Here is a 19498-nt window from a genome sequence, read left to right on the forward strand (position 1 = left end):
GGTTTTAAATTCAAGTAAACAAACAAAAAAAATTCTAGCAAACGGCTGCTTTTATCGTGTTTGTTTTCAACACTGTTTCCAGTGATTTCTGAATAGTTTTCTGATAAAACTTCCATTTGTTGGTGAAATGATGGGTTAGTGTGACGTTGTTCCAGAGAGGCGTGTTACGGGCGTGTTTTAGTGAAGCGCTGGGGAGCTCCTGGCCCGACAGTGGAAACGCAGGCCCAGTGCTATTGGCCCGAGGCTATTAGCCCGGCACGGCCCGTTTAAAGCCCTGGCCCGGCCCTGGCCCGACAGTGGAAACGCGGCTATTGAAGCTCCAGGATGGTGGAAGAATTACACTGTAGAGAAGAGTCCTGAGTTACTGAAACAGGAGATTGTGCTCAGTGTGTCTCTGTGTCCTCCAGGACCACACGCTGTACTTCTGATCATACGTGTGGATGATAGATTTAAAGACTATATGAGAAAAGCATGTCAGGATCATCTGGATCTTCTCAGTGAGAGAGTCTGGAGTCACACTATAGTGCTGTTCACTCATGGAGACTCTCTGTTAGACACATCTATAGAGCAGCACATTGAGAGTGAAGGACAGGATCTCCAGCGGCTGGTGGACAAATGTGGGAACAGGTATCATGTTCTCAACAATCACAACAGGAGTGACGACACTCAGATCAAAGAGCTGCTGGAGAAGATTGAGGAGACAGTGGCACTAAACTACGGCCGCCATTTTGAAATAGACAGAAAGATTTTACAGGAGGTGAAAGAGAGAAGAAGAGCAGAGGAAGAGAGAGCAAAAGAACGAATGAAGAGAATGAAAAAACAGAGAGAAAACATCAGATCACAGATGAGTGAGTCAACATACTTTATAATAATGCAGATATTCACACTTAGTATATTAAAAGGATACTCCACTTTAAAATGAAAATTCTGTCATCATATACTCTCCCTCATGTTGTTTCAATCCTTTATGAATTTCTTTCTTCTGCTGAACAGAAAGGAAGATATTTGGAAGAATATGTTGGGAACTTTTTATTCCTTCATCGAAGCAAAACCAGGAGATGTTGGGATCACGTTCAAACAGAAGTTCTTCTTTATTGAGCGTGGCTGCAGTCCAACAATCTAAATCTAATACAGTATTCAGTGTAATTATACTTCTCAAAGAGGGGAGGGATTACATAGAGGTGGAGTCTCTGAACAAAGCATGTAAATGAAGTATGAACACACCCTCCTCTGAGAGCGCTACCAGTCCAATTGAATCAGCATAACTTATTCAAATGCTGATATTGGCCAGGAACTCCGGTTCCAAGAGCCAATCCCAGAGCCATTAAAGACAAAAGGTGAAAGTCTCCCCTACAGCTAATCCAATCAACCTAACGATTCATCGTCTAGGGCTGGGGCTCGAGCCATTAAAGACAAAAGAGCCATTGAAGACAAAAGGTGACTTACAATAGAGAAAAACAGGACTGGCAGAAACTGTTGTTACTATTATCCTAACCTAACCTTAAAATGCTAACTTCAATGTACTCAACTTTTACTGTTGCAACCTAAATTAAACATTTCATAAATTTGTATTACAACATTTCCCCCTTTGAGAGTTCTAATAACTCTCACAAAATACAAATTTAGACACTTAAAAGTTCATTCTTGTAACTTGAAAAAGTTACAGGCACATAGCAAGTTTGTTCTTGTAACGTGTGATAGTTACAGGCACATAGCATGTTCTGTGTTGTTCATCTGTAATTGCATGACATAGAAACACACATGCAATTAGGGTCCGTGAAGTCCTTACGAGTAATAGTCTTTTCTGGTTGGAACTGTTATTTCCTTGTGAGAGGCGTGAGTCATTTGTTGGTTGACACACTCGATACTAACAGGTTTCCGAACCATGAAGAATTATCTTCAGTCATCTGGTGTAATTTTGTTGAAAGATCAAGAATGTCTTGTTGGATTTTGTTCAAGTTCTCTGGTGAATGACTGAAGTTCCCGTAGGTGAGTCTCTGCGTTGCGTATTTTTATTTTCTTTTTTCTTTTGGGAAAGTTCGTTCAGCAATGGGTCTAGTTGTCTTCTTGAGGTTGTGGCTTCATATGCAGGTGAGACGGTCGTTGCATATGGATCTCGGGACAGCCATCAAGTGCACAGAGGAAGAAAGAAAACAAAAGACGACAGAGCAGTATTTGTTCAAACACTAGGGTTGTATAGTTTTCAGAGTCTGCTGTTGTTGTTTCATTCTTTCCCTATTTCTTAATTGATTTGACACCTATGGACCAGTGAGGTGGGGATAAGAGGATAATAATACCTTTTGTTGTATTAAACAAAAATCAGTCTTTCATCTTTGTTGTTGTTTCTGGGGAAATTAAGCACTCACAGCCTAAATGGTTAACACCGTATCAAATTGCCCCACGAGTTTAACGAGGAGGGGATGGGCTGCTTCAGAGTATCAAGCAGGCTGAGCAGAAGCTGAGTAACCTTGTTAACTTCTTTAAAGTTCTTTTTGCTTTTCCTACACTCATTCATCCAATGCCCAGTTTTACCACAGTAATTACAGCTGCCCTCTCGCTTAGGACATTTGCGTTTCTTGTTGCTTCAGTTACTGTTACAGTTACACACGATTGTGTGCAGCCCTAAAATGTGAATCACGATTTTTCTCCATGGGAATTGAGATCACGATTCTCTTACACGATTCTCATTTTTTCAACCAAAATGTATTGCAATCAAGTACTGACTGGGACTGGTAGCGATGGGACAGAGTAGGGTGTGTTCCTACTTCATTTGCATGTTTTGTTCAGAGACAGCTAGCCGATCTCTGTTGATGTGTCTTAATTTTTTAGCGTTGGTTGGTAAAGGGTGACAGAGCTTGCGAGCCACATGATTTTTGCCAAAGAGCCAGGTATGGCTCACGAGCCATAGGTTCCGTTCCCAACCACTAGTGTACACGAATCAATAGATATACGTGACCTTTCACGAAAGCTGTGAGACTGGGCTGGTCTGCATCACGATGGTAGCTTTCTATCATGATGTCGGTCAGCCATCACAACCTTATTTTGTTATTGTGTGAGTGTGACCAATAACGCGCGAATGCAGCATGATCTGAATGCGTGGAAATACACGGAAGTGAATCGCCATCATTAAGAAATGAGATCGCATTTATGTTTGAATCGAGATCGTGATTTTTTTTTCCGATTAATCGTGCAGCCCTATGGCAGAGGATATCTTTCATCTCTAAAAGCAAACTTTTAGAGGATAACTTAGTTAACCAAACTCTAAAAGATTCTGCGATACTGAAACAGGAGATTGTGCTCAGTGTGTCTCTGTGTCCTCCAGGACCACACACTGTTCTACTGATCATACCTGTGAGCTATATATTTAAAGAGACTGAGCGAAAAGCATATCAGGATCATCTAGATCTCTCAGTGAGAGAGTCTGGAGTCACACTATAGTGCTGTTCACTCATGGAGACTCTCTGTTAGACACATCTATAGAGCAGCACATTGAGAGTGGACAAATGTGGGAACAGGTTTCATGTTCTCAACAATCTCAACAGGAGAGACGACACTCAGATCAAGGAGCTGCTGGAGAAGATTGAGGAGACAGTGGCACTAAACAACGGCCAACATTTTGAAATAGACAGAAAGATTTTACAGGAGGTGGAAGAGAGAAGAAGAGCAGAGGAAGAGAGAGCAAAAGAACGAATGAAGAGGATGAAAAAACAGAGAGAAAACATCAGATCACAGATGAGTGAGTCCACATACTTTATAATGCAGATATTCACACTGAGTATATTAAGTAAATCATGAAAATGTAACAGTCACAGCAATAATAACATGAAACTTCTTGTCATTAACCGCTATTTGTCGAGGCATTCGCAATAGATGTGTTCAAAGCAGCTCACAGTGACGGCCCATAAAACCTTTTACTAAAGGAAATAAGCACTTTTATTTCTTAAACAATCCCGTTCTCCATAGTTATTTGAACATTTTTGTTTTTGAATGTTGTAAATTCATTGTCTTACGTAAATGAACATTATTGTTTCGTGTCATCTCTCCTCTGTTATACACTGGACTGGTGACACTGAAATGCTTTAAATGTCTTTTGAGCTTGTTTTTGAGAGGACCAGATCAGAATGGTACCATTATATTTGTTTTTTACTATGAGGGTCAAAAGCCATGAATCCCCAAGCATACCATTAATATGTTACACTGTTCTTATAAAATATTTCAGTGAGAGGAGTTGAGAAGTCTGACACGTGGTCTATGGGAAGTTCTGCTTACAGTTCATTTGGATCAGGATCAGGAGCAGACAGCAGGTCAGATTCACCCTTCAGCTTCGAGGGTGGCTCATATCTCCAGAAAAGATGTAATAGCATGAATTACCATTACCATATAGTGAGTATATATATATATATATATATATATATATTTTTTTTTTTTAATGTTTAAATGTATTATTTAAAACATATTTTAAATGATTAAATTCACTTTTAGTTTAATATTTTTTAAGTTAATGCGGTGTCATGTAGAGAATTGCCAAGAGGCCTGGGAGAAGTTAGGAAGGCTCAGTACAAGGGAGTGATTTCCAAAATGCCAGTTGTGATTTATTTCCGAAGCTGCATTGTACAAGGAGCAGTCCTCAAAGTGCAAAAAGAACACAAAAAAAACATAAAAAAAAAAAAAAAACACTTACAGTATCATACACTGGTGCTACAAACAAAAGCAAAATGCTGTGAGCAGCAAAACTGGCACTAAACAATGCCTCCACCAAAATTGACAACATGTCTCACCTCAAACATGTTCAAACGTTTGCATAGCTTTCACAGGATGCAACAACACCCCTTCAACCTGCTCAATCCATTGTTTAAATCAGGTTTAAATATACAGTTTTCCCGCCCACACTCTAGTGGGACAAACCATTATTACGGGGTAGGACCTTTGCCCTGTAACACTCATCACAAACTTCCACAGCTAACACATAAATAACATAACTACTGTTCATGAACTCATTTCTGACATGTGGTAACCACAATACAAACATGCATAACATAACACCACAAAAAACTTACATTAAACATTAATATCATAGCACTCATGTTTCCCTCCATTTTGTAAAATGGTACGTTCTGGATATGCCACTACCCGAACCCACCTCCAAAACATTGGATCAAACAGATAAGATCTAACATGTGCTCACACAATAAAAAAATAATTTAAAGCAAACAATGACTCTCTATTATCTTTCAACACTAACACATTGTACACTTAATGTTGGTACTGTCCCTCCTCATATACATTGTCAACACACAATATACAATAACTTATTTCTGGACTCAACACACCAAGTAAATTCAGAATAGCATTAGACTGGTACTCTAGTGATGATGTAATTGACCTAGCCCATCATCACATGCGGGAGCTTGTTTTCATTCATTCTCTCGGGCTGATCAATGCCATGGTTTTGATTTGTGGTATATCCATTCTGGTACTGCAGCACACAATTCTTTTCTTTTTTTTTGGTAGTATTATGTGCAAAATTTTGTTATTAGTAGGCTACTAGATTTGATTTAATATTAACATTGAAATGCTACCTATTGCAATACATTACAGTCATATTCAAGCAACGTTCTTTACATATTTTGCTCTTCTACCTGCACTCATTTCCGTCATTGGTGTAAGTATCAGAGGGTGGTGATAGATGAGAAATGTACAGTTTTATACCATCATGCTGATAATGTTTTTTCAGACATTTGGCAATTCGATAAACCATTGTATAAAACACCCTTAAAATTTTAAACCTAACAAAATACTTTTTAATACATTTATTTTAAATAAATGAAAATTTTAAAAAGTCTGTATACTATTTGGGATCAGTGTAAGAAAATGTTTTTTCTTTAGTTTTTTTTTAATATGTATTTTTTATTATTATTAAAAATGTCTTAAAGAACTCCCATTACTGATTTCCCTGAGAACATCTAATTGCAGTGTGTGTTACCTGCCTGTGTGTTGATTTGTATCTAGTACCTTAAACTAACTTTTTTTGTTATTATAATAGTATATTATTATTATTATTTTTGTTATTATTATGTTATAACTTATTAGATTTATGTGCTATTGTCTATTAAATGTGCTATTAAATGTCAGAATTGTCACACTGTGTTGTTCTAATACAAAAAAAATATTTTTGTTTGTATTTTACAGTGAGCGGAGATGAGCGGAAACTATCAGAAACAGAAGAAGAAAGCAGTTAAAGACCCCATGAATCTGCCCGACAAACCTCATTTTCTTTTCTGTTGACATATTGTTTATTGTAACAGCTTTTTCATTTCTCATTTTATGACTACTAAACTTTACCAAAAAATTAAGTACAGTATCAGTATAACCCTAGTTAACATGTGGATGAGTCGTGAACAACATTTTTAACAATTTTATACAAATTGTGTAAAGATGTTAGTCACATGATCAATCTCAGATTAATAATCTGCACTGTACAAATACACAAATTATCTTTTTCAATAGTAATTGGCATCATAATTCAAATGACTGGTAAACCTTTGCACAGAAAAATAATTAAGATATTATTAAATATCAAGGGAAAAGCAGTGTTTCCTTTTGAAATGTAAATATATTAATCATTACAAGACCAAATGCTTCAGCACAACATGATTCAGTTGAACACTCAATTGCAAAGACATTATAAATATAGAGTATTAATTTTAACGATAGTGAATCGAATGTATAGCTTTACATTGCACATATAGCGAGTAAACCACTATCACCAAAAAAACATAAAAATGCCTTAACCAAATCAGATGCCTTAAAAATGTTTGTGTATTTAATAACATTGCTCTGTTCAAACGTTTTGCTAGCATTCTAACCCCAACATACACAGTACATATGAATAAATGTTGATTATATTGTAGCTGCTGTCAATTTTGTAAATATATAAATAAAGGAATAAATTACATTTTTAAAGTTAAAATAAGGTTTTAATTTACAATTGACATTAATAATAATTTTGAAAAATGCTTAAAATAATGTGGACTCATAACTTTTTTAAAAACAAGTGCCAAAGTTCAGTTAAAGAAATTACGAATATTGTATTGTCATGAATTCAATCTCTGTCAAAATACTGTCTCTGTTCAGAAATCAGGGAACTTGGTGTAACTGTATGATTTAAAGTCTCCAAAGATTTTTTTTAAATACATTTTATTTAATAAGTGCAGTAACCAATCAGATCTCTCTTTGTTAATATCTCCATCAAAACGTGTAAATATGTTTGACTCATATTTGTGTGGGAACATTTCTGAAGAGTTCTTAACTGTTATTGTGTAACAAATAAAATTAAAGAGATGTTATTTAAAATTTCTCACCAAATATATCCTGTGAAAAACACACTAGAGCGTTTTCATGAAGACAGATTACTAATGCTCTTTTGTAAGTGTGAAAGAGTCTATTGTGCATTTAAATTTTTAATCTCCCTGTTTTTTTTAAATTCCTACCTGATTAATAAATTGTTTGTTTTGACAGATCTGTCAGTTGTTCCTTTGACATCAATTCACTTCACATCTACTCATTTACCCCCACCCCAACAGTGACCAGAGATGAGAAGTTCAGCTTACGGTTCAGTCGGATCGATATCAGGATAATTTGTAGCTCATTACATTCAATTGTCTCTCACAGCTCAGGATTCAAGGCTTTGTGCTCCAGTCCTGAGCCTGTGGGACATTCAGAAATCAAAGGTGCACATGACATGCCCAAGATCTCAACATTTAAGAATGAAGAGGATGCTGTATTATATTGACATCATAATGTTTTATATATTTAAAATGACTGTATAAAAAAATCCAAACCAAACTGTCAAGTATTAAGCTATACTTCTCAGGGTAACTGCTTTCAGTTACATAAAATATTTTACATCTTTTGTCATTAAAATCAAATAATTTGAAAAGGTGTGTATTCCTCTATATAACCAACTTAAAACGTATAGAATATATGCATGCATAATGTTTTTGTAATAAATAAACAAATAAAAACATCATATGTCATTGTTTTAACTCTTAAGTCAGAGTTTAAGTTAATACAGTAACCAAAACATAAGACCTGATATTCAAAGTCTTTCAGACTTGGGATAGTTTGCAACAATTGTCCAAGGTCATTATAAAATGTCAAAGCAACAATCCACACTGTATGAACATATGAAAGATCTTTTTATAGCATTTGGTTTCATATTTCTCATGGCGATACTGAACGTTTTAACATCAAACTACTGCATAAAAATATTTAAGATATTTATAAAGACGTGTTCCTGTCTCTTTTTAGAGCAATATTTCATTGTCAAACACTCTAAAGGCATCAGGCATATTAGAGATAAACATATATATATATATGTCTATTTATAAAATTTTATTATTCTTTTGTAAATATATGAATTTGTATAGCAAGTGTATATAATCGATTTCACTACATTGTATTTTAACACATTTATGGATGGCCGGATCAGGTTGGCGGGCTGTTTGGAGGAGTGAAGCTGGCTCGATCTGCAGCTCAGTTACCGCTGAGAGTGGAAGTAGAACAGCTCTCTCTTCCTCAACACTTCCAGTCTGTCCTGCAGCAGCATCTTCTTCTGGTTTACACTGGAAAGACGCGTTTAGCACGGAACCTGCTGCAGGTACGAGCGGCTGATGGTGACGGTCAGACTTCATGAAGGCTGTGTTGTGTGTCACTGGATCACTGTGTGTGTGTGTGTGTGTGTGTGTGTGCAGGACGTGGTGCGGAGCTGGTATGCGCGTTTACCCTCCATCGTACAGAACGCAGAGCAGCTGGTGACCAATGCAGAGGAGTGTGCTGAAGCCTGCAGAGAGGGTGAGAGAGAGACACACACACACACACATAGGCCAGATTCAGATGGACTCTCTGATCTCTTTCTCTCAGGATCTCTCCTCAGGTTGGGGGAGTGTATGGACACATACTGGCAGCAGAAGAAGCTGATGGCTCCAGGCTGTGAGCCGGCGGCGGTGAGATCCATGATGAACGCTCTTCAGCCGCTGAGTTTAGGACAGAGTCTGGCAGGAGCAGGAGGAGGAGGATTCCTGTTCTTACTCACCCGTGAACCTCAGCAGAAGAAACCAGTGACAGAGATTCTCACAAACATACAGGTGAGAGTCAGAGAAACTGGTTCAGCCGCTACTGAATGAGAACATGTGAAGAAGAATGGTTGTTTTAACCCTTTCTAAACTGATAAATGTAGAAGCACTTCTCTCAGAATGATTCAATACACTGTATATGCAATTTAAACTGGTTGCTGAAAGACCTGTGTGTTTTAGTGTCCTAGTAAAAACTGAAAAACATAAATGGTGAAAGTAAAATGTATTTTATAAATAGTGTTGGTCCTGCTGTTGTTTTGACAGGGCATTGGTTCCTTCAGTGTTCATTCAGTGGAGCTGGATATGGACGGGATCTCAGTCATTCAGAAGAGCTCTGAACATCCTGAACAACAGCAGATGACTTAAATCTGACTGCCTTATAAAACTTTAACTGATATTATTTCTGTAAATATAACTTTTATAAACATTTGTTTCATATAGATTCCCTCCATGTTTTAATATTTGTTAATCCTGATGATGAATGAAAGGATTTTTTTTAAATATGGAATGTATCAAAACATTTTAACTACTAAATTACATTTAGGCTTATTTTCTTGACTAAATGTAAAAGAAAATGTTATAATGCCATGTTCATGCTTGCATCTTTTACTTTTTTTATTGTACTGTATCAAAAGTAGCCTTCTCACATTAAGATTCAATCATTTAAGAACCCCCGAGGTGTAAATCAAGTTATGTATGTGGTGTTTTAATATGCTTAATAAACCTTGTGCAAATTAATCAGTCAACACCATTGCTGAGTATTTTCTCCTTAAAACTGCAGTAAACCAAAGACAGTCTCAAAAACGCGGTTTGAAACGCCCCTGTTTGTTACCATCACAAACATATAACAAATCCCCACTGACTTTCTATGATGTTCAAAGCGTTCGGATGCTGAGTTTTAGAAGGCAGCTGAGACTCAGATGGCGAACGGGAACATGGTTTGTGTAACTTTAGCAACACATTATTAGCCTAGCTGTTTGATAATAAAGTCAAGGCAAAGGCTAATCATATCGATTACCATTATGTGTCTGACGTTGCAGAGAGCGATTTAAAGGGGTGGTTGATTATGATTTCACTTTTTTAACTTTAGTGTGTAATGTTACTGTTTGAACATAAACAACATCTGCAAAGTTACAATGCTCAAAGTTCAAAGCAAAGGAAGATATTTTCTTTTAAAGAAATCACTTTTTAAGGACTACAGCAAATGGCTGGTTGGGACTACACAACATTTCTCCCGTGTTAGTGACATCACCAACCCTGAAATTTACATAATCCCCTCCCCCGGAACACGATTTATAGATTATCAAGACAGAATATGCTAATCGATGACTAGAAGATAACTACACACAAGCTACATAAATTCATCAACTAACCATTCAGAAACATGCTGTTGCATTCTACATGTTGTCACTTCTTCTTGAATCTATCCATTATTGTCTGAATCCGGTTTGAACATAAAAGGCAAAAAGTTTTTGAAATGTTCAGTGCATGTCTGTGAGTGCAAGCTCTTGAAGCTCCGCCCTCTGTGCCGGGAGCAGCAGCTCATTTGCATTTAAAGGAACAAAAACAAAACGGCGTGTTTTTGCTAACCCTCACAAATTTACAATTTTAACATGCTATATAAAAATATCTGTGGGGTATTTTAAGCTTAAACTTCACATACACACTCTGGGGACATCAGAGACTTATTTTACATCTTGTGAAAAGGGCATTATACCAGCCCTTTAAAACACATTACTGGCACATCGATTTGTAGACGACACTCTATAATCAGTTATTTATCTTCTTGTGTGTCAGTTTCTGGTTCAAATATGTGGCTGAATTAAACCAGTATTTCCGCTTGCCTTGTGTGGCATTTAGTTGACGAGTGGAAAAGGTAATGTTAGTCCGAGTTGATGTGAGTGGGTGTCGAGTAATTGTAGAGTAATTCAAGCTATTTAAGGCCATGAAGAAATTATTTGCACAACTTTTAAAGGTCATTTTGATGATCAAATATGAGTCTTAATAGATAAAATTATTGACTACAAGAAGACTTAAATAACTTGCAACTGTAGGCTATATAGTATTAAAAAAATAATAATAATATCTATTCATTGTGGGATTAAAGTAGGGCTACTTTATGTTTATGTTTGCCAGGTGAAGTTACTTTTTGAAGTGAGTCTGGATTTAAAGATATCACTTTTTAAACATTTGTTAACATATTATTTTTTTGTGCAGGCTTATGTGTAAAATAAATTCGAAGATCACCTTTGCACACCTCCATACACCTGTTGACCCGCCCATGCGCGTGACTGTTCTGAAGTACCTGTATATAGAGTCCAGTCAAACTTACATTGAAACATGAACAGATGGTAAACATTCATTTACTCCGGAACTCTGACTGAGACCGTGTGAAGTAAAATGGACTTAAGTAAGCATTTATTATTTTAAAAACTAATCGTCCTTTCCTTGTAAATACATAGTAAAAATGACTTTAAATCAAACTTGACGTGTTTGCTGTTTCTGTGAGACAGTGTTGCTGCTTTCACTTTCATGTTGGTCGATTCAGCTAAAAAAAATTATAAGACACTTAAGGGCTTGCTTTTTGTTCTCCATAAAGTCGCTTATACTTATAGATATGGCTCGTCATGGATTATGTTTTAGGTTGATTTGAAGAATATACGGTAGTCATGTTTTTTGTTTGTTTGTTTTTAAGTGCGTGACTGTGCAACTATTCCTGTGCCAGTGTTGTGCGCGCGCGCGGAAGAAATATTTATTTATTAAGGCGAGACACTACAGGCAAAAACCGTTTTTTATGCATCTGCCAATTTTGAGATTTTGGTCTTTTGACTTTTTATAAAGTGTTCTTTCAGATTAGTGAAAAGAAAACATCCAAAATACACTTAAAAAGTATATAGCCTATTTTATAGCACTTTATCTATTTCTTTTTGTAGATTTCTGTAGCCTACAGATCTTTAAAGGTCGTTTTCTCAAAATCAGTTTTTTATTCCTATCTTTATTCTGAAGGTTTTGACAGAGGGGTTTGCTCAAATACAATTTGCCTAAATGTATAGGCTACATTTTATACCTAAAAAAATTGTGATTTTTTTTCTGGCTTCTAATTTACAGTGCGTGCAGAATTATTAGGCACGTTGATTTTCTGATCTTTTTTTTTTTTTTTCAGGCACATTTGACCAATTCCAAACCACATTAATCGTAATAACTACAATTAATTTTGTATTTAATCATTTATAAGTGATATATAATTGTTCATGAAGGCTGGAAATGAAAAACGCCTTATTTTCAGGTGTGCAGAATTATTAGGCAAGTTTTCTTTTACAGATAAAATAAGCCAACAAAGAGATTTCACTCAGACTGAAAAGTCAAAAATTATTAAATGCCCATGAGAAGAATGCAATACTAATGCAAAACTAGAAATTGCAGTTAAGGCATGACCATTGGACAGTGAAATACTCATTAGGTCAGCAGGGTCAGACAAATACAGGTGGAGAAGAAAAGACACATGTTAACTGCAAAAGAATTAGGAATTAAGGTGAAGAATTAAGTGTGAAACCATCAGGAACCCTTTAGTCTCCAGCGCCACTCTTCTTACTCTGTGTGTTCTGAGATATCTTATGTTTTGTGTGCAGATCATTGAAATTAAGCAATTTTATTTTCTCCATAATTCATAATTATTTTCCATCAATCACTTTTGTTCAACTCTGATTTAAGAGTTATGTTAATGTGAGATACACTTATGCCATTTTTAATCAATGATGTGTAGATTGGCACTCATACAGATACAGTAAACTTTATTTCAGTAACCCATTTTTCACACAGATAGAGAGATTACTCAAAAATATTTAAGATGTCACCCATCTTAAGAAGTCTGTTTTGTTTTCTATTTGTTTCAGGTGACGCTCAACATCTCTCAGAGCTGAGGATTGTGTTGATGGGTAGTAGAGCTGCTGGTAAGAGTTCATCAGGAAACACCATCCTGGGCAGAGAGGAGTTTGACTTGAAGAGATCTGCTCAGTGTGTGAGGAGACATGGAGAAGTAGCAGACAGACACATCACTGTCATTGAAGCTCCAGGATGGTGGAGTAAATACACTGTAGAGATGAGTCCTGAGTTACTGAAACAGGAGATTGTGCTCAGTGTGTCTCTGTGTCCTCCAGGACCACACGCTGTACTACTGATCATACGTGTGAACAGTAGATTTAAAGAGATTCAGAGAAAAGCATTGCAGGATCATCTGGATCTTCTCAGTGAGAGAGTCTGGAGTCACACTATAGTGCTGTTCACTCGTGGAGACTCTCTGTTAGACACATCTATAGAGCAGCACATTGAGAGTGAAGGACAGGATCTCCAGCGGCTGGTGGACAAATGTGGGAACAGGTTTCATGTTCTCAACAATCTCAACAGGAGTGACGACACTCAGATCAAGGAGCTGCTGGAGAAGATTGAGGAGACAGTGGCACTAAACAACGGCCGCCATTTTGAAATAGACAGAAAGATTTTACAAAAGATGAAAGAGAGAAGAAGAGCAGAGGAAGAGAGAGCAGAAGAACGAATGAAGAGAATGAAGAAACAGAGAGAAAGCATCAGATCACAGATGAGTGAGTCCACATACTTTATAATGCAGATATTCACACTGAGTATATTAAGTAAATCATGAAAATGTAACAGTCACAGCAATAATAACATGAAACTTCTTGTCATTAACCGCTATTTGTCGAGGCATTCGCAATAGATGTGTTCAAAACGCTCACAGTGACGGCCCATAAAAGCTGTTATTGAAGTAAATAAGCACTTTTATTTCTTTAACAATCCTGTTCTTCATAGAGTTTGCTTTTGAGAACAGAAATCCCTTTACCTAATCCATAGAAAACAATACAAAAAACAACAATAAACAACTGCAAACAGCTTGTATTAAATATAACCTTAAACATCAGCTTTACACATATAGAAACGCCTCATGTTTGTCGCTGTTCTGAAGCTCCAGGAAGTGAATCCCGTCAAACACACTTTAAAAGTACATTACAAGTAAAAACTACGAGACTGCTGGTGGAACTATATTTCATTTGAAGCCTCAACTAAGGCAAAAACATGTGAAGTAAAATGGACATCAGTAAAATTTTCACTCGTTATAGAAGCTATTTTCATGAAAGAAAACCTGTCAACATGTTTTAGTTTTTGAGACACTTTTACTGTTTTCATATTGGTCAATACAGAAAAGATTTTGGATCTGTTTTTGCCACTTTAGACTTGTTCCAATTTTTGTTCTAGAAATCTATGCAAATTAGTGCATATTTAATTTGATAACGCTTTATTTGCATTTTTTGAACATAAAATTTCAGAGAATTTGTAATAAAAAATGTTTTTTTGCAATTCTTAATGTAATCAATCAACTGAGGAAGTATGGTGATATCTATTAGTTACATTTTTACCCTATTCACCTGGAGTGTCTTGCCTTAATTTTAATTTAGTTCAGCAGTTTTACATGTTGCATATATAATTAAGGATATGTAATCACTGAAAACATTATTTTTGCAAAGAATTGCAATTTAGTCCTGAGTTTTGTGTAATCTGTGTTTTTGTTTTCTCCTGATTGAGAAAATGAAACGATTCTCATTTCTTCATAATTTAGTTAACCATGGGTGATGATTAACTTAAGTCCATTAATGTGGCATTTGTATTATTATGATTAGCATATTTTTTGTACAGCTTTCTTGTTAACTGTTCAGAAAGCACACACAAGATAAGTGTGTTTTGTTCTCTATTTGTTTCAGGTGATGCTCAACATCTCTCAGAGCTGAGGATTGTGTTGATGGGTAGTAGAGCTGCTGGTAAGAGTTCATCAGGAAACACCATCCTGGGCAGAGAGGAGTTTGACTTGAAGAGATCTGCTCAGTGTGTGAGGAGACATGGAGAAGTAGCAGACAGACACATCACTGTCATTGAAGCTCCAGGATGGTGGAAGAATCACACTGTAGAGAAGAGTCCTGAGTCACTGAAACAGGAGATTGTGCTCAGTGTGTCTCTGTGTCCTCCAGGACCACACGCTGTACTACTGATCATACGTGTGGACACTGGATTTAAAGAGACTCACAGAAAAGCATTGCAGGATCATCTGGATCTTCTCAGTGAGAGAGTCTGGAGTCACACTATAGTGCTGTTCACTCATGGAGACTCTCTGTCAGACACATCTATAGAGCAGCACATTGAGAGTGAAGGACAGGATCTCCAGCGGCTGCTGGACAAATGTGGGAACAGGTTTCATGTTCTCAACAATCTCAACAGGAGAGACGACACTCAGATCAAGGAGCTGCTGGAGAAGATTGAGGAGACAGTGGCACTAAACAACGGCCGCCATTTTGAAATAGACAGAAAGATTTTACAAAAGATGAAAGAGAGAAGAAGAGCAGAGGAAGAGAGAGCAGAAGAACGAATGAAGAGGATGAAAAAACAGAGAGAAAGCATCAGATCACAGATGAGTGAGTCCACATACTTTATAATGCAGATATTCGCACTGAGTATATTAAGTAAATCATGTAAATGTAACAGTCACAGCAATAATAACATGAAACTTCTTGTCATTAACCGCTTTTGTCGAGGCATTCGCAATAGATGTGTTCAAAACAGCTCACAGTGACGGCCCATAAAAGCTGTTATTGAAGTAAATAAGCACTTTTATTTCTTTAACAATCCTGTTCTTCATAGAGTTTGCTTTTGAGAACAGAAATCCCTTTACCTAATCCATAGAAAACAATACAAATAACATCAATAAACAACTGCAAACAGCTTGTATTAAATATAACCTTAAACATCAGCTTTACACATATAGAAACGCCTCATGTTTGTCGCTGTTCTGAAGCTCCAGGACGTGAATCCCGTCAAACACACTTTAAAAGTACATTACAAGTAAAAACTACGAGACTGCTGGTGGAACTATATTTCATTTGAAGCCTCAACTAAGGCAAAAACATGTGAAGTAAAATAGACATCGGTAAGATTTAAACTCTTGATAGAGGCTATTTTCATGAAAGAAAAACTGTCAACATGTTTTAGTTTTTGCGAGACACTTTTACTGTTTTCATGTTGGTCAATACAGAAAAGATTTTGGATCTGTTTTTGCCACTTTAGATTTGTTCCAATTTTTGTTCTAGAAATCTATGCAAATTAGTGCATATTTAATTTGATAACGCTTTATTTGCATATTTGAACATAAAATTTCAGAGAATTTGTAATAAAAAATGTTTTTTTGCAATTCTTAATGTAATCGCTCAACTGAGGAAGTATGGTGATATCTATTAGTTACATTTTTACCCTATTCACCTGGAGTGTCTTGCCTTAATTTTAATTTAGTTCAGCAGTTTTACATGTTGCGTATATAATTAAGGATATGTAATCACTGAAAACATTATTTTTGCAAAGAATTGCAATTTAGCCCTGAGTTTTGTGTAATCTGTGTTTTTGTTTTCTCCTGATTGAGAAAATTAAACGATTCTCATTTCATCATAATTTAGTTAACCATGGGTGATGATTAACTTAAGTCCATTAATGTGGCATTTGTATTATTATGATTAGCATATTTTTAGTACAGCTTTCTTGTTAACTGTTCAGAAAGCACACACAGGATAAGTGTGTTTTGTTCTCTATTTGTTTCAGGTGACGCTCAACATCTCTCAGAGCTGAGGATTGTGTTGATGGGTAATAGAGATGCTGGTAAGAGTTCATCAGGAAACACCATCCTGGGCAGAGAGGAGTTTGACTTGAAGAGATCTGCTCAGTGTGTGAGGAGACATGGAGAAGTAGCAGACAGACACATCACTGTCATTGAAGCTCCAGGATGGTGGAGTAATTACACTGTAGAGGAGAGTCCTGAGATACTGAAACAGGAGATTGTGCTCAGTGTGTCTCTGTGTCCTCCAGGACCACACGCTGTACTACTGATCATACGTGTGGACACTAGATTTAAAGAAGAAAAGAGAAAAGCATTGCAGGATCATCTGGATCTTCTCAGTGAGAGAGTCTGGAGTCACACTATAGTGCTGTTCACTAATGGAGACTCTCTGTTAGACACATCTATAGAGCAGCACATCGAGAGTGAAGGACGGGATCTCCAGCGGCTGCTGGACAAATGTGGGAACAGGTTTCATGTTCTCAACAATCTCAACAGGAGTGACGACACTCAGATCAAGGAGCTGCTGGAGAAGATTGAGGAGACAGTGGCACTAAACAACGGCCGCCATTTTGAAATAGATGGTAGAAAGGAAGCAGAACGATGGGACAAATGGAGAGAAGACATGAGATTACAGACTAGTGAGTGAAATCATAAAATTTTATCAATATTATCTACACACAGACTCAGATGGTTTTCCTCCTCAATGTTCTACAGTTCTCCAGATGTAGTTTTCAACAGTTTATAGTGTTCAGGACCAACGCTAACATTCAATAACACCTCTAACGGAAAACAGTCTTCATTTTCTCTCATGTCCCACACTGATACTGACCAGGTTCAACCCTGTTTATCTTCATTAGAAAACTAGTGTCTGTCAAATGTATTACTGATCTGATCTCTGCTTTCATTATTATAGTGAGTGGAGATGAACGATCGGACACAAGGTCTGTAGGAAGTTCTGGTTACGCTTCATTCAGATCACGATCAGGAGCAGAACCAGTTTTCAGTTCATCACGATCCAGAGATTCATCTCACACAAGTTATGAGCCAGGGGCCATAAAACGATATAACAGCATGGAATTACCACCACCAATAAGTGAGTGTTTTTTGTTTATTTGTTTTTTCTTCTTCCACTTTTGTCTCCTGTCACTTTTTTAAAAATGTAATCATTACAGCAAGAGATCTGTTTTGTTGAGAAATTATTTATGCTTATCCTACATTATCCTACATTTGTTACCACATGTTTTCCCCATTTGGACCCTTTACCTTTTTCTGAATGTTTTGTGAATATTGTGACGGATAAATTTGCAGCAGTTTTCCCTTATCGTGTTCTTGTTGTTGCTGTTTTTAAATTTACTTGTAAAAACATTTGGTAAAATGTTTGCATTTATTTAGGAAAAAACAGTATTTAGCTTGACCTCCTGAGTTTGATGATCAACATTTTTAAAAGTTAAGACCGGTTTTTACTGCTCATTAGTTCTTCAAATTTAAATCTATATGGTCACTTTAAATAAGTGCAATAAATGGTGTTCAGTCTTATAATAAAGATATTTCATTGATAAAACAGCAACAAAACTTTGAAATAACCTCTGATTAATTAAGAATTGATATAATATTTTAAAGAGCACAAGATAATGATTACCAATAGGCTATATTATTTTTATGAACATTGAAAGTGTTAAATGTCAGAATTTAGTTCTGTAACAGTTTTCAACCTTTTACTGATTTCACTGTTTTTCCCAGTGAGTGGAGATGAGCGATCGGACACACGGTCTGTGGGAAGTTCTGGTTACAGTTCTGCTTACAGTTCATTCAGATCACGATCAGGAGCAGACAGTGATTCAGTTTTTAGCTCATTACGCTCTAAAGCCTCCTCTCACAGTTCAGGATTCGGGTCTTTGAGATCCATCCCGGAGTCTGTGGAAGATTCAGGAACCAGACGAACACTTGCTTTAACCAAGATCCCCAAACTTTTCCCAAGAAGATTAAAGAAGCATGATAAGCATGAAGAAGATACTAAGAAGACATGAATATGATTGAATTAATGAAAGATAAATTGTGTCTTTATAATGTGGACATTTATGACATTGGCTATAGTTAATATAGTTAATATTTAACTATAAATATTAATTTATATTTATAGAATGTCTGCCAGCTCTTTGCAGACATTCTAGGTCGGAAAAATCTCTACCTGGCTCGATGTTTGTGGGATCTTAGGTACTCTTGTCACGTATACCCTGCATCGACCCCAAATGCCCGTTAGCCCTGCTCAACCGAGATTGCGTATCCGTAGCGGTGGGGTAAACTCACTGAACATCCGCCCTTTGGAATACTCTCGTTGCCCTCAGGCTGCGGTTTACTCAAATGCAAAAGTGGCCCTGGTCAATAGCAGGTCAGTGTCTAACAAGACTTTCATTCTGAATGACTTTTTTTCTCATCACAATCTGGATTTCCTGTTTTTAAAGGGCACCTATAATGACTCTTTTCACAAGATGTAAAATAAGTCTCTGATGTCCCCAGAGTGTGTATGTGAAGTTTTAGCTCAAAATACCAAACAGATAATTTTTTACAGCATGTTTAAAGTCGGCATGAAATCAAATTTGACAAATCTTCTTTTTATATGTAATATTGTAGTGTTTATTATAAATGATTTATCTGTGCACTTCATTATTTTTTTTTTAATTCATGTACCCTTATAATC

General features: G+C 36.5%; 2 protein-coding genes across 2 annotated transcripts; both read left to right on the forward strand.

Moving 5' to 3' along the window:
- Nucleotides 1–448: 448 nt before the first annotated feature.
- On the forward strand, nt 449–18827 carry LOC311282792 (GTPase IMAP family member 8-like; the record flags this gene model as incomplete). Its single annotated transcript, XM_084396801.1, has 7 exons — nt 449–627; nt 3516–3736; nt 13028–13732; nt 14906–15610; nt 16785–17438; nt 17714–17893; nt 18541–18827. The coding sequence occupies exons 1-7, from the start codon at nt 461–463 to the stop codon at nt 18825–18827; spliced, it is 2919 nt and encodes a 972-aa protein (XP_084252927.1). The 5' UTR covers nt 449–460.
- On the forward strand, nt 4252–9870 carry LOC311282752 (L-fucose kinase-like; the record flags this gene model as incomplete). Its single annotated transcript, XM_084396769.1, has 6 exons — nt 4252–4304; nt 7672–7780; nt 8492–8659; nt 8754–8853; nt 8923–9146; nt 9399–9870. The coding sequence occupies 6 exons, from the start codon at nt 4252–4254 to the stop codon at nt 9498–9500; spliced, it is 756 nt and encodes a 251-aa protein (XP_084252895.1). The 3' UTR covers nt 9501–9870.
- Nucleotides 18828–19498: the final 671 nt, after the last annotated feature.

The sequence above is a fragment of the Rutilus rutilus genome (assembly GCF_951802725.1).
Source record: "Rutilus rutilus genome assembly, chromosome: 23".
Lineage (NCBI taxonomy): Eukaryota > Metazoa > Chordata > Actinopteri > Cypriniformes > Leuciscidae > Rutilus > Rutilus rutilus.